The sequence below is a fragment of the Prinia subflava genome, chromosome 10 (genome assembly GCF_021018805.1).
Source record: "Prinia subflava isolate CZ2003 ecotype Zambia chromosome 10, Cam_Psub_1.2, whole genome shotgun sequence".
Lineage (NCBI taxonomy): Eukaryota > Metazoa > Chordata > Aves > Passeriformes > Cisticolidae > Prinia > Prinia subflava.
The window spans coordinates 30,099,880-30,114,856 of NC_086256.1; the positions used below are offsets into that span (position 1 = coordinate 30,099,880).

The 14,977-nt window shown below is 55.4% G+C and overlaps 2 protein-coding genes across 6 annotated transcripts in view; one reads left to right on the forward strand and one right to left on the reverse strand.

Annotated features, from left to right (window-relative positions):
• Positions 1-5,764: 5,764 nt before the first annotated feature.
• Positions 5,765-13,702, reverse strand: SEC22B (SEC22 homolog B, vesicle trafficking protein). The gene is made up of 5 exons (XM_063406720.1): positions 13,539-13,702; positions 13,177-13,286; positions 8,659-8,819; positions 8,182-8,328; positions 5,765-7,826 (listed from the first exon to the last, which is right to left on the reverse strand). Exons 1-5 carry the CDS (start codon positions 13,611-13,613, stop codon positions 7,672-7,674), a joined length of 648 nt encoding a protein of 215 aa, XP_063262790.1. The 5' UTR covers positions 13,614-13,702; the 3' UTR covers positions 5,765-7,671.
• Positions 13,703-14,009: 307 nt separating this feature from the next.
• The window catches only part of PACS2 (phosphofurin acidic cluster sorting protein 2), a 77,808-nt gene continuing 76,840 nt past the window's right edge, over positions 14,010-14,977 (forward strand). For 4 of the 5 annotated variants that reach the window (XM_063406733.1, XM_063406734.1, XM_063406735.1 and 1 more), the window contains exon 1: positions 14,010-14,222. In XM_063406733.1, coding sequence (XP_063262803.1) covers positions 14,095-14,222 — 128 coding nt within the window. In that variant the 5' untranslated portion in view covers positions 14,010-14,094. The remainder of the gene's footprint in view (positions 14,223-14,977) is intronic. The other variant, XM_063406737.1, reaches the window with a different exon arrangement.

Sequence of the window (14,977 nt, forward strand, 5' to 3'; positions counted from 1 at the left end):
GGCAGCTCTGCTGGGGAGATAAAAGGGGTGAGAGCAGCTATCAGTGGGTCCTCTACAGGATAGAGGCCAGGAGTGACTGAATCCAGACGGACAGAGTGGATTTTGCTGCTAGGAAGGTAAGGGCCAAGCTTCTCTCAGCTGCCCTGGCAAGATGAGTAGCCTGTGCCAGCAGAGAATGCACAGAGCAGAGCAGAAAGGGGACAGGGACAAGTGCCCCCCTGTGTCCCCACACCAAAGTTCCTCAGTTAGCTCCTCATCATCCTCATGATCCTGTCATTAGGCAATAAATCATTTACAGAGGAGTTAAAAATGTGTTTCAGCATTTCTTGGTCTTCATGCAGCCCTACCACACACCACCTCAGCCTGTTTCCCACCCTGAGAAAACCAGCAGCCGACACTGGAACTGGAGAGCTCAGGCAAGGTTTCCTGCAGTTTCTGTCTGCTTTCTGACCATGTCTTGCCCCTCTTTGCCCACGGAGTGTCTCACCCAGGTGTGTGAACCAAGCCCCACCTGCCCGGGGTGGTGAGGGGAGGTGGGCAGGGTGCCTGGCACAGGGCTGGGTGCAGTGTGGCACTGGAAGCAATGCCAGCTGAGGGATTAGGAGGGCTGAACAGGCTCCATATCCGCGGCAGAGTTTGTTAAACAGCAATTAGGGAAATCCTGGCACTTTGTCTGACAAAGACTGGGAGATCAGGCCCTCCCTGTGACTCCACTCAGAGGCTCACCCTGTTGTGATTTTGGTTCCACAGAGGATCCAAGCACTTTTCTCAGAGAGAAAGCTCTCAAGGGCAGCATCTCCCCACATCCCAAATGCCTCACCTCTCTCCAGGTGGGGAATTCTGCCAGGCAGACCTGCTGTAGCTCTGCCGTGTTCTCTCCTGCTCCTCTCACAGAAGGTAAAATGCATTTGAACATTCTGAGGTGCTTTTTTTCTCTCTGTACATGGTCAGTGTGAACCATGGCACTTCTCTGTCCCTCACCTTGGAGGAACTGCTGATTTCAACAGCTTTGTATTGGTTTGCTCAGAATAAATTGTGTTTTCTTGCAGTAATTTTCAGTGACATTGGCGGTGGTTCAGGCACTCAGACCTCAGCTCAGCTCACACCCCAATGCCTGCCCCACATCCCTGGTTTTACATGTTATCCCAGATAAACATTGCCTTTATCCCAGATAACCTGCCCCTCATCTGGGGGTCCTTAGGACAAACATGCTTGAGTCATATGTCCCAGCTTTCTCATTTGTGGTCAGAAAAGCTGAAACCTCATAAAAACAGGGGCTGAAGGTATTTCAAAGTTACAAGATGTCAGCAGCCAAGTTTAAGAAAAGCAGGAGGGAGAGAGGCTTCCAACAAAATCCTCAGGGCTGGTAGCCTTGTGCCTGTACCGAAAATAGCTTGTCCTGTGGCTCATCTGCAAACTCTTAACATCCACATGACTTGGCTTATGCCATGATTGCCTTACCTGCCAGCCAGCCTCGTCTTAAAAAGAAACAGAGAAGTGCAAAGGCATTCCTGCATCAAGCCCTGCAGGAATGCGCTGGGCTGCCTGTTCCGCCTTAATCGCCAGGGGAATTTGTCCCCTCTGCCTTACCCGTAGCTGCTGCTCTCAGCAGCCCCTGGAGGATTTAAATTGCAGATGGGGTTGGGCAGCTTTTACCGAAGTTGGTCTGACCTACAGAGTGGCCATTAAGCTCTCGAAGTGCCCCTGGCTCTGGGCATGCAATGGAACAAGAATGATTTGTGGTCACCCTGCGGGTCACAGCCAGCGCTGTAATGACGGCTGGCACGGTGGTACGGCCGTGGCTCTGGGAAGGGGCAGCTGCTCACCACAACCACTGTGTTCCCTTTTTTGGGTCTGTACCCAGGACCGGCTGAATAAACAGGAATCTGTAACCCTCCCTCTTGATCTGCAGCCTCGAGGTAGCTACAGCAGTGATCTGCAGCAGGCAAATCCTGCTCCTGTCCCAGAGCACAGCCCATGCAAGACCACCCCTCTGGTGTCATGCTGTGGCATGGCTGTGCAGGCACAGCCCCCATCAGCTGTGGTCCCTGTGCATGTAGGGGCACAGGAAAGCAGCACAGGGGCTTTCCCCTATTCCTTTGGGACCCAGAGCCCGGCCTTGGTCCCCAGACATGCAGTTATGTCCCCCCTGTCACCAGGCAGGAGCCTTGTGCTCCTCTGCAGCCAAGCTGTGCCAGAGGCCACCCAGTCGCTCCTCTCCCAAGGTGGGTGCAAGATGCCATCACAGCTGCAGGGGGCTCGTGGCTATGAAGAGGGGAACGTGAAACTCCAGGAAGGGTCCTGAGGAGCCACACACACCTCAGGGTCTCCAGGCTCAGGCATCACAGGGACCCATGCAGGTCCCAGTGCATAGGATTTGGGGTCACCATAGCTCCAGCAAGTACATTTTATTCCACTCTTCTATGCAAATCCTGCCCCTGCTGCCAATTTGCCCCCCCCCCTCCTTTGTGGCTGACAGGGAGGGTGTGCTTTTGTTCCGGATGCTGTGCCACCGTGGGGCTGGGGAATCCCAGTGATCGTGGGCAGCGTGCCAGGGAAGCAGAGGGTGCTGGGGTGGCCAGAGAGCACCCACAGGGCTGTGAGGGTGAAGAGGGGAGGAAAAGACAAAAAAGGAAAAAAGCAGTGACAGAGGAAACAGGTTTATCACGTCTCTGCAGAGTGCTGGGGCTAAGCCACAGGGGGTTTTCTGTGCCATGATTTGAAATTGCACTGGGCTGCTGCATGCAGGCATGAATGAGCTCTGAGCCCCGTGGCAGGGTCCAAGAGCCCATCTGGGCTGGGCACGGGGAGCAGGGACTCCCCAGCTTCTGCTTTATTTCCTGCACTGGGTTTGTGAGCTCAGATATGAATGCAGCCAGCTGAGAGCAGCCGTGTGACGCTCTGCAAGCCTCGGAACTGTGGGCAAACCCCGGGCAGCCCCGCAGGACACCCAAACAATGCACAAGGAGGGGAGAAGGGGGATGGGCTGGGGAGGGCAGGTGGTACGGGAATGCAGAGCCAGGAACACATCTGGGCAGACGGGTCAGAGACCATGCAGGAAGTGCAGGAGGGTTTCTGCGGTGAAGTCAAACCCCACCTCTGCCCAGTGCAGGATCCTCAGCGACCCTCAAAGAGCTCAGGTCTGGGGTGACCAACAGGGACAGAGTGGGGAGGGGGCCAGGGGCCAGGCAGGTGACCCAAGTCCTGCCCTGGGACCTGCCGAGGGCTCAGGACCAACACAGCTGCATCACGGGGGACAGGGGAGAGGGCACAGCTCAGAAGTGCTCTGGGGCAGGATGTGGCCCTGGCTCAGGCCAGTGGAGGAGGGGTGGCCCCACAGTCAGCTGTCCCTGGCCAGCTGCCAAGCCAGCACCCCGCCCTCAGAACAGCCTTCATTTTCGGGTGGCAGAAGATCGACATTCTCCTTCCCAAAAGGTCACATTGAGGCAACACAGCACCCGATCCCCTGAGCCTGGCTCTGTGGGACATCCCTCCCTGGCCCTGGTGGGGTTCAGAGCCCTCCACGGCTGCAGCAGCCTCACACTGGCCATACAGGGAAGGAGAACAAGGGCTACAGTGTTCAAAGGCTGACCTTGAAGCCCTGCAGCCTTGGCCATTGCTGTCCAAGTACTTCTCTGGTGTTGGGTGCTCTGGGCAGGTGCTGCAGGTACAACCCTCCACACCACTGGGACATTCACCCATGGCAAAACAGCTTCCATGAACCATCTGTGGCCAGACTGTCCTGGGGTGCCAGAGGAAATGATGCTGGAACTGGATCTTCCTCAAAACCTACTCAAAAGAGGGATTTGCAAGTGTGAGGAGCTGCTTCAAAGCAGAGGAAGCAGCTGGTGCCCAAGTCAACACAGAACCCAAACCCCTCCTGCTCTCAGAGTGGTGCTGGTGCAGAGAGCAGCCACAGCCTGTTCTAGGTGAGAGCTGGTTTGTATTTGACACGGTGGCTGGAGCACCCAGCCAGCTTCTGCCATCCTGCTGCACTCTTCCTCTCCACAGTGCTGTGCCCTACCCACGGCAGGTTTGGCAGCATCAGCTCTGCCTCTCTGCTCTTGCTGCTTCACTCAGGGAGGAAGCCCCCTTCACCCAAAGCCGGCATGGCCGGTGGTGCAAACCCCCAGTGGGCAGTGGGGTACACAGCCATGCCCCTGGGACACAGCCCTGGTCCCTGCAGCAGGCACTGTCCCCTGCAGCACCCCTGGCTCTGTGGCACAGACACCCAGGAGTGACCCGAGGGGCATCAGCAGCCCAAACTGACAGCTTTTCATCTCTGTGCTCACACGGTGAGCAGAGCAGCTCTCAGGACACCTTGCACCATCCTCTTTTCTTTTGCACTCTGTACCCCGTGCCAAAATTTTCCCAGTGGCAATGTGCACACTGCAGGAGAAGGGAGAGCTCAGCTCAGCTCTCTAAACCCACCCAAGCAGGGGTTTAGGTGCTACAGAGCTGCCAGGAGTTTGCACTGCTCCCAGGTCCCACTTCCCCTCTGCTCCGCGAGTGGCCGGCATGGGACAAAACCCCTCGGCTCTGCCAGGCTGAGGGAGGCCGGTGCACGAACGGGGGGATCGCCCAGCGGACACAGGCTGTCCCAGAGCCTCTGAAAGCAGAGGGGGCCCTCGGGAGCAGAAATGGAAATGGAAAAGGTGCTGGGTAGGATGTGACAGGCAAACGCCCTGCGGGAACTGTCTCCATCCGTCCCAGCCGCAGCTCCCCGGCGGCACGGCGGGGTGAGGCCGGGCAGCACAGCCTGGTCCGGGAGCCCTCGCAGGCACATCCCCGGCTTCACGGGGAGGTTGCGGCTCTTTGGGAAGGCCAGGGCACCGCAAGGAGCTGGAGGTGCCCTGAGGAGGAGCCCTTGGTGCCCGCAGCCCCGCACCGCGCCCCAGCCCCGCGCAGGCACTGCCATCTGCAGGCAGAGCCCCGGGCCGCCAGCACCGGGAGCCCCGAGCCTGCGGCGACCGGCCACCGCCCCCAGCAGGGACCGGCCACCGTCCCCAGCACGGCTGCGACCGCCGCACACCCGGGCAGGGGCCCCTGCTGCCGCGGGACCCTCGCAGCCGAGCGCGGCCGTCACGGAACACTCGGGGAAAAGGGCAGGGGCTTCTCCCCCCTCTGCCCGAGCAGCCGGACGGGAGCTGAGCTCACACCCGGCTGAGCAGGAGGCGCCGAGACCCCAGCAAAGCAAAGACCCCTGCCCATACCTCCCTCGCACGGAGCAACAGCAGCACCCCTCGTCTCTTCGAGGGACAAAAGAAGGCTCCGTGTTTTGAACCCAGCGAGGAAACTGCTCATCAGGCATTCCCTGGAGCCCCACGCCGGCCCGCGGGAGAGGCGGACCCTTCGTGTTCCCTCTAGGCAAGCGGGATTTGCAGCTCCGTGCCTGCTCACACTGGCGCAGCCCATGGGGGATGCACACCACGCTCACTCCCAGTCTGTGCTGCTCCTCGTGTGCCCCCTGTGAACAGCATGGCCACAAAACTGCCCCCGTAAAATCCCGCCCGTGCCGAGGAGGCTGCCTGCCAGCAGGCAGAGACGTGCCAGCACGGAGAGAGCCCTGCTATAACCAAAGCACAGCTTCTCCGGCAGAAAATGGTCAAGACCACGTCTTCCAACTAGCTCTGCCTCCAAAAGGGAGCCCTTATCCCACGTGGCTCCATCTATGGGGTCTTCACCCTCTTGTGTCCCTGGAAGGAAGGAAAGCATCCACCAAGGTCACAGGAACGAGACACAGGACTCTCCACGCCGCAGAGGGGATTTTTCAGAAGCGTTTATTTCACTGCTGACACTGGGGCTGCAGGAGGCAGCTGCTCCCCGAGCTGCCCCGTGCTGCACAAACGTCACCCCCCTCAATCACATCCACGGGTGGTCAGTGTCCGAACGGTGAGACCTTCCAGCACCTACATTACACAGACCTACACCACTGGGACATTCACCTGGTAGGGACACCACTTAAAAGGACTTAAAATAATGATAAGAATTATAATAAAGCAACCTACAAAGTAACACTTAGAGGCATCATGCAGAAACCGGATTACTTTAGACTATATGGCAGCTCAGGTTTGCTGGGTTCAGCGGTGGACGAGTGCTGACTGCATTCTGCCAGTCCAACAAAGTGCCAAGCTGGGGAGCATTCCCAGACAGGACAACAGCTGCGTTTCCACCCAGTGGCAGGAAACACTTCCAGGTCACAGTTTATACATCCAGAACTACACAAGGTTATGTGCTTGTGAAAGGTGCTGGGAAGTCCTGACACTTCCTTCTGTGACACTACCTGCTTCCTCTACCAAGTGGCAGACACTTGAGTGCAGCAGAGTGCCTGAGCTGTGGGGTTTCTTTATTCTCTCTCTCCCTTTTCTTTCTTTCTTCTTTTTTCTTTTTTTTTTCTTTTTTTTAAATTTAAATAAAACCAAAATCTGACTGCTAAAATGTTACTCTTAGCACAGATGGACCAAAAAAAAATTATACAAAAAAAAAAATCACATGACACTGGTGATATAGAGATTGGCCCGCAAGAAAGAAGCAGCTCTATACTATTGCCCCAGAATGAGTTTTTCCTCACCTACAGTTTCAGCTTCCCAAGTGAGGTAGGGAGAAGGTGTCCATGGGGAAAAGAGGTGGTGTTTCTAAAGGATTCCACTGTTCTAAAGTTATCCTAATCCTTCATGTCAAGTTAAAGTGTTCTTTAATGAAACACTGCCTTTTCTTCACAACAACATTCAGAGTTTTGGTTTTTTGGTTGTTTCGGGTGAGGGAAAGAGGGAGAAAGAAAACAAGGATCCCAGAGATGAAATGCTGGCAGTTTTGACACATTTCGGAAGGAAAGCACAGTTACAAAAAGGAAGGAAATAATGTAGTGAATCTGCAGCTAGAAGGGAAAAATAGAGAGTGCTAATAGAGTTTGCACTGTGCCCATTCCAACAGCAATGAATTACACACCCTGTTCATGTGGAAACATACTGTCACACACAGCTGTCAGGAGAGGGAGAGTGGACACTTAGAAACCTGGAGTTCAATTTTGCAGGAACCAGTTAATACAGAAGCCTTCCACTGCCCTTCCTAGCACTAGACATAATGTATCTTAAGGCATAGTTTAACATCCATTTCTTCCTAAAGCAATTTAAAGTGTAACAAACCAGGGTGTCAGACATAGAACACTCAACAGGTATTCTGACAGAGGTGAAAGCTGGTTTATGTACAGTGAAATATTTGCCTTCAAACAGGGGGGGTCTTGAAAAAGAAGAAAAAATAACTGCAGACCCAGAGTCTAAAAATGCAAACATTACCAACACAAGGAATGTTCATTAGAGTCCAGTTCCCACTAGAGCTACTCAACAGGAGGATGTACGATATGATTATGCTAATCAGCACTGATTGACTGTTACCAGAGTGCCCCGGGAGGGGGGAAGAACCTTGGGAGGCCAAGCTCTGCAGTACCCTAGTGCAAACTGCCAGAGGAAAAGCCTGCAGTCAGCAAGCCTTTACACCTATTGTTAGGCTCCACTAAGAGATGCAGTAGCCAGGTGTCACCTAACAACTCCAGGACACTCCTGTGAAGGTGATGGTCCTGTGTGGATTCTAATGCACATCCCCCATGAGCAGTGTCCTGCACACATCCACCTGCCAGGCTACTGGCTTTCCCTCTTCCAAGGCTGGGCCAGCTCACAGCCACCAGAACCTCACATAGACAATCAGCATGATGAAGAACACGGCTACGGCCGCCAGCTTGGCGTACGTGGAGCGCATGTTCAGGTACTTGGCGTCCTGGCGGTACTTCTTGGACAAACTGGACAAGTTGTTGGCCTTGGAATCAAGAGCTGTTAAAGGGAAAGGGGAGAGGGGTTAGGATTAACAGAATGTTCCCCAAATGCTACATTAGGTGTACGAGTTTCTCTGGAGCAGCTGGGAGCGCAGCGGTTTCGTGCCCTGTGCCTCCCTGCAGTGCTCCAGGTCCTGCTGGGATGGGAGGCACCCGAGCTGGGGAGGACTGGTCTCTCCCCACAGAAGCACCAGCACCTGCCAGCTGCTTCACAATCCAGCTGATCCCACTGAGACACCCACTGGGGTCACTGCTTCTCTCAGGAGGGTCAAGCCTTTCCCCGCAGGTTGCTCTGCCCACCCAGCTGCCCCAGCAGACAGAGCTGTGTGCCAAGCACTGGCCACTCCTAGTACCTGAAAGGGCCTCTCCTCGCTGTAAGACCTCCTCGATGTTGGCCACCATAATCCTCTGCACATCTTGCAGCTCTGTGTTGATGGAGCCCAGGTTCCTCCTCGCCCGGCTATCAATGTAGAGCTTCTTGGTTTTCTGGATGTAGGTGTCTGGAAGGAGACAGGGCTGTCAAGGGGAGTCCCACCTAGCACAGAGCAGCCTGGCTGCAGGAGGAGTGGGAGCATTGCTGAGACAGCCAGAATAACACATGCAAATATTCACTGAAGTGAGGCCAAGAGACTAAAAGCAGGAAATCTGAATCTAAGGACAGGTACCATTTCCCTACCACTTCTCTATTCTCCTGCTCAGAAAACGCCTGAATCTTGTGCCAAGAAGAATTTGAGCTGTCAATTCCATGGGACAAGCTGCAGAGAATCCTGTGGCTGCTGCTCCCTCCCAGCAAGAAGTTTCCTGACTAGCCACATGGAGAGGGACCTCACCAAATTCAATGAAGGAATAGGGCCTGGAGACTGTTGGAACCTTCTTGCCATGCTGCTCATCAAACTCTGAGTGCAAGTCTTCCAGGTATGCAAAGGCCAGTTTCTTGGGGAATCCAGCTTCACACAGGACCAGGTAACACACTCCTTTCTCGATGATGTAACTGAAAGAATGGCAGACAGAGCATTAATCAGTCAATGTTGAACCTATCCTGTCAAACACCACCCTGCATATCTTTATTGCCGTGAGGCAATGAGAACTGGGTACAAGAACTTTTGGTTTTCTATGTCTGGACAAAGTTTAAACCTTTCTGCAAAGCAATGGCTTATCTTTTCTCTAGTCAAAAAATATTTTTGCAACCTCACACCCTACACCTATCTCAACAGTCTTGGGCTTTGACTTCAGTTGAACAAAAGCTGGCCTGTGAATATCTTTAGCTTAACAAGATACCAGCAGCAAAAGAGTTGTAATATTGGAATATAAAAGGGAGAACACCCTGCAGTCAGGAGGAAGGGAGCACAAGAAAGTTTGCCAGCAGACTAGAGGGGAAGGTGACCAACACATCTCTAACTGCACAGCCAAGTACCTGAGGCCCACAGATGGGAAACTGAGGCACTGAGATGAGGAGACACACAGGAATTTGGTCTCAGCGTGCTGGGAAGCCACCCAGTGACTGCTAGCTGTCTCTCTCCATTTCAGAGGGTTGGGTATCCCCTTCCTCCCCCACCACCAGCCTGTTGGAGGGGTGCTGCTATGCACTGCATCACCACAGGGGCAGCTGGGGAGGGCTGTTGGTGCTAGATGGATTCTGGTGACATTACAGGCTACCATGGTGACCGTGTCACCAGTTCTCTGGCTGCAAGGTGATCAGCTCCAAAGCACACAGTGACACACCTGCTGCTGTGTAAAGCTGTTTGGTTTGCCCCCAGCTGAGGGCACATGGGTCCTCTTCTCACCCCACCAACAACCTTGAGATTATTTAGGCTTCACTATGTCACTCTGCCACTCCAAACTCCCAACTGAATTTTCCTCCTTGCTTAGCCAATATAACACAAAGGCTACAATACTCCCACCAAAACCAAGGGAATGGAGACAGTAAACAGCCCTGTAAACACTTTTGAATGCTTATCTATATTCTTCAGGGTGGAGTGTGAATGCTACTTTTAGGTTACCTTCCTTTGACTTTCTGCATAATGCCATTAAGCATTAGTCTGGTTAGCATAAAGATTAGCAGTGTATTAAAGAAATGATCCAGTCCTGAGGGCACAGTAGCAAAATAAGCAGCTTAAAATTTTGTTAATAGACACATCAGGCGTACAAAACAAATTCCCCCACTCCCCACTATTTTTCCAGATGTCCCAGCAGGGCTATGTCCTTTAAAGCAGCCATCCTCACCTTGTTCCTGGGCTCAGGAGTATTCATTTCTCCTGCCTCTATATGGCCTGTGTGTGAACCCTGGCAGGCTTCAATCAACAAGGGATTTACCCCAACCAGAAGCAAGAAACTCCAGCTGCCATAATCCATTCCACAGCATGCCCCACGTGCCTGTGGCCTTGGTCCTTTTATGTTCCTCAGCTCAGACTGCATCAGTGCCCAGACTGATCGCACACTACATCATCAAACTCCTGTTCTTCCCCTACCTCTGGAGACCTGCTTGACACATTGGGGCTGCTACAAATCGTCATCTGGAGCTTGATTTAGCCACTGCCATGACAAGCATGACTTGAGCAAATCTTTTGAAATGAGGAGAACCAGGAGAACCCAGTTCCAGAAGGGAATTCTGACAGCACTGCTGGAGCAGCACTCCCCAGGTCAGAGCACTTTGAGGAACACATCCCATCAGCACAGGTCTGTTTATCTCTGCCTGGGCCAGCTGGTCCTGCCTGGAGCTCTTCAGCTGCATTTCCCACTTGCTTCTCCTTGGTGTGATATTCAGTGTGTTGGATTTATAGTTGGTCTGTCAGCACCACAGAGAGCGAGCTCACCTCACTCTGCCCCACATTCAGACGCTTCTGTCAACCTCAGACCAGAGTTCCTGGACAGCTGGGCCTCTGTTTTACACTTTGTGTGCACCTCCAAGCACCAGCACAGCACCTGCCCACCTGTCCTCACACAAGGGGCAGACGTGGCCATTTGCCACTGTTAACTCTGCACAGACTGCAGCCAGCAGGTTTCTTGTATCATGTTGGACATTTTGAGAGAGAAAAGTTTTATCCTGGTAACAGTGGCAAAGGCCAAGGGTTGCTTTTAAATGACAGGTAAGAGTCACTTCAGCCATTCATCAGCCAAAGGTCACCTGCTCACTGACAGCACAGCAGACGCTGTTGGTGTTCCTGCACAGCCCCCAGTGCTGCTGCTGGAAGGGTGACACAGCTTTTGCAGCTGAAACCTGGGCACAGCATTTCCCAGAAATCACCTAAGTGCTCACAATTTAACTTACTTTCAAGTTTCAGTAAGGCTCAGCTCTTTGAACTGATGAAGCTAAAGATGTTTAACACCACCTCAGCAAGTTCAGCAATACCCTTGGCCATGCTGCTAACTCCCCCACAAAATGCTCTGTCCTGCTTTGTGCTGCCCTCAGCAGCCAGAGCTCTGGTGTGGCAGGAAAAGATTGGTGTGCTGTGTTAACGAGCAGCGTGCTCATCGGTCAGCGTTATTTTAGACCAAATCTCAAATTCCCCCGGCACCTCCCCTCCCTACAGAGGAAAGTTTCTGACCTGAAAGTGCTCTTGTCACACAGGTCCTGCTGTAATGTCCCACCTCAAAGGAGGCAGAAGCAAGTGCTCTGCAGCAGCAGCTGTCAGTGGCCAGCAAAACCTCTCCAGGGACTAACTCACCCCAGAAGGAGGAACTCTCCTGTCCCTGCCTGTCTGCCAGCCAGGTAACCTGGCTGTTCCTCTGAGACAGCTGGCAAAACAGGCCAAGCCCTCCCTCCTCGTCAGAACTGGTGTCATTACAGCCACCACTAAGAGGCTTTGATTTCCTGGGCAAGTGTTGCCACCTTCCCAGACATCGCTCTGCTTGCATCATGGAAGTAACTCAAGAAGGGATTTACTGGGATCTACACGGGCTCTTTCCCAAGGCTTCACTGCCAGGCAGAGCTACACCCATGCTGTGCCAAGGAGACACTCAGGAACGAGGGAGTTTTTAAATTCTGTGAAGATTTAACTTGTAGAGAAAACGGGAAGAAGAGCAGCACTTAGCACGTAACTCTGGCAACAAAATCCAAGTCCAACAGGAGATAAGGATGACCAGGCCAATCAGGGCCATCCTTTGACAACTGTAACTCCCTATCAAAGGCAACCAGGAGCCCAGAGAAAAGATTTTTTTAAAAATCTTGTTGTAGTTACCATACAGAACACAACCACAAGAAAAGCACCCTGCAAAACCTCATGACTTTTGCCAAAGATTGCCCATCCAAAAATTTCCTGTTGCCATCTCTTCACCTCACCGAATCTCTGAAGAAAGGGACAGGGTGGGAGATTTGCCAAAGGGCTCCTGTTGTTGCAGCAGAGGCCTAAAGCCAACCCTGCCCTGCATTCAAAGGCCACTTCCCCCTCAGCCAGCCATAAACACACACCCAGCCACCCCGAGACTGCGAGGGATCCTGCTGCAGCTGCACGGCAGCAGTGCTGCTGCCTCTGTGGGGTCCTGGCACACTCCTGCCACAGCTGCACCACTCTCACCTGGCACCTGAGCTCTGAGACCTCCAACAGGTATTCCTGTCACAGCACACTCTGACTCCTGGCAGGATCTTGACTAAGTTCTCAAGCATTATTCTGCCAGGTAATGACATGTCCTAGAAAGAAGCATTTCCTTCCTCACACACAAGCTTTTCTGCCTTTCAGGGACTGCCAATTCCTTCTCTGTTCACCTGCCTCTCCAACTCCCCTGTATTCAGAAATAAGGATGCCTGTCTGTGTGTAAGATTTCCTTATTTCCTATCCATGCTCCCCGGCAGGAGTACTACTGGAGAATGCCAAAAGTGCTTTTGAATTGAGAGTTTAGGAAGTTAATTAAACACACCCAACAGATCCAGCAACAGTAAGACTGAATTTACTGGATGAGAGAGAGAAGTCTGTCGGATATTGAGACAATGATAACAGAACTATTCAGAGGTGCTCGGTGTGCTTGTCATGCACGAAAAGCTGAGCTCTCACAGGGCACAGAGAGGACAACCCTGGCACTGCCAGCCTGGCTTTACAAGGACAGATCTCTTCAAAGACAAGGTACAGGAGGCCCAGAAGATGCAGTGACGGCACAGTAGAGAGTGCAAACAAACAAAAAAACAGAAAAGGAACAGGACCTGTATTGTCTGCAGCAAAGGCAGAACTGTGAACCTGGCTGAAAACCAAGCGCCAGACACCTGTGCCAAGCAGTGACAGCTCCCACCCGCTCCCTTTCCCGCAGGGCTGACAGGCCGCCTCTCCCAGGCAGCCCCGTTTGTAACAGCCCCGCGCCGCCCTTGCCCGTTTCCCCGCAGAGGAGCCGGTACCCCCGGCAGCCCTCCCGGTACTCACTGGAAAGCCATGGCTCCTGCCTCCAGGGTGCATCTGGTCGGGGACTGCTCGTTCAGCTTGCGGAAGAGCTGCTTCGCCTGGCTCTGGTACTGCTGCAGGTCGCGGCCTGACTGAGGGGGCACGGAGGGAGGAGAACGGGCTGCTGGCCCGGTACCGGAGACACACCGGGGGCTCGGGGCTGCCGAGACCACTCCGACAGCACCGCCCGGCTCTCCCCTCCCACCCGCCACCACCGGCAAGCAAACGCTTGTGCCAGAGCCGCCCTGCCGTGAGAAGGGACTGAGCGGGTCCCGGTGGGTCGCCCCCCGCCCGCTCCTCACCGACACACCGGCCCCTCCCCGCCCGCGCCCCGCCGGCCCCACCTGCTCGTCCTCCTGCATGGAGGCGGCGAGAGGGAGCCCGTCCGCCACGCGGGCGATCATCGTGAGCAGCACCATGGTCGCGCTCGCCGCCTGCCCTGCCACGGAGCCGCCCGGAAACTGCCACCGCCGCTTCCGGTGCGCTGCCGCCGCGCCGGCGGCACTTCCGCCCGGCCGTGGGCAGCGCGGCAGTAGCGGGCGCGCCTGCGCCAATCCGAGGCCACGCCCTCACAGCCGCGCCCCCCGGCGGGCGCGCCCCCTTCGAGCAGACGCGGCCCCTCCGCACGGCCACGCCCCCGCCGCTCTGGCCGCGCCCACTAACCACAGCCACGCCCCCTCAGCGGGGACACGCCCCCTCAGCGGGGACACGCCCCCTCAGCGGGGACACGCCCCCTCAGCGGGGACACGCCCCCTCAGCGGGGACACGCCCCCTCAGCGGGGACACGCCCCCTCAGCGGGGACACGCCCCCCGGCCCCGCCCCGTGACGCGCCCCCGCGGGCGGGGCGGGGCGGCGGCGGCCCGGCGCGGTGGGCGCGCGCCAGGGCGGCGGGCACAGCCATGGCGGCGGCGGCCGAGCGGAGCCGCCTCAGCTTCCCCGGCGGCACCGGGGCCCTGGGGCGGCCCGTGCCTATGAACCTCTTCGCCACCTGGGAGATCGATGGCTCCAGCCCCAGCTGCGTCCCTAGGTAACGGGCGGGCGAGGGCGCGGACCCCACCCCCTTCCTCCACCTTCGCGGCTGCTTCCTCGATCCTCTTTCCCATCACCTGTGTGGTCCTCCCCGCAATCGCGGAGCTGCTTCCCGCCCCTCGCTGCTACCGCAGTGACGGGCACGGCTCCCCCCGTGCCTGCGATGGATTTTGGGATGGGTGGAGGTACAGGGACTCCCGACTCTACAGAGGGTGGGAGGCTGCTGCCGTCTGTGCCAGGTGTGTGCGGGGGTCACCTTCACCGCCAGTGTCCCCCCGCGGGCCCCCAGCGTGGGCCGAGTGCTGGCCGCGGGGTTTGGCGCACCCCCGAGCCCCGCCATCCCCCGGAGTGCCGTGCTCGCGGCGCCTTTCCCGGGAAATGCCCCGCAGGGGTGACTCGGGGTGCGCATCCCTGTCTCCAGCGGTGGTTTCTCGTCTCTCCCCGCCTGTGCTGTGTGTAAACACGCGGCCGTGCTCCCTGCCTGCGCTGCTTTTAGCCCGCATGGCCGGCATTCCTCTTAGCTTTTATAAATTTTGCGCTCTTCAAGCCTAGCTCAGAACAGAATGCCTATGAGGATTTAAACGTGCCGCAGACAAATCTTTGAAGCGCTTCTCTTTCTCTCTCTCTCTTTTTTTTTTTTTTTTTCTTCTTCTTTGTTTTGTTTCAAACGAGAGCATAGCGAGCGAGCAGAAAGGGAACAGAGTCATCAGGCTGACCTGGCAGGAACGTAAAGCTCTTCAAGCTTTACAAACC

Excerpts from the sequence above, each read along its gene's own strand:
- SEC22B (XM_063406720.1), bottom strand. The coding sequence starts at position 13,613 with ATGGTGCTGCTCACGATGATCGCCCGCGTGGCGGACGGGCTCCCTCTC. Across the intron at positions 13,287-13,538 it reads CCATGCAGGAGGACGAGCAG|TCAGGCCGCGACCTGCAGCA; the intron begins GTGGGGCCGGCG and ends GTGCCCCCTCAG. Across the intron at positions 8,820-13,176 it reads GCAGGAGCCATGGCTTTCCA|TTACATCATCGAGAAAGGAG; the intron begins GTGAGTACCGGG and ends CCATTCTTTCAG.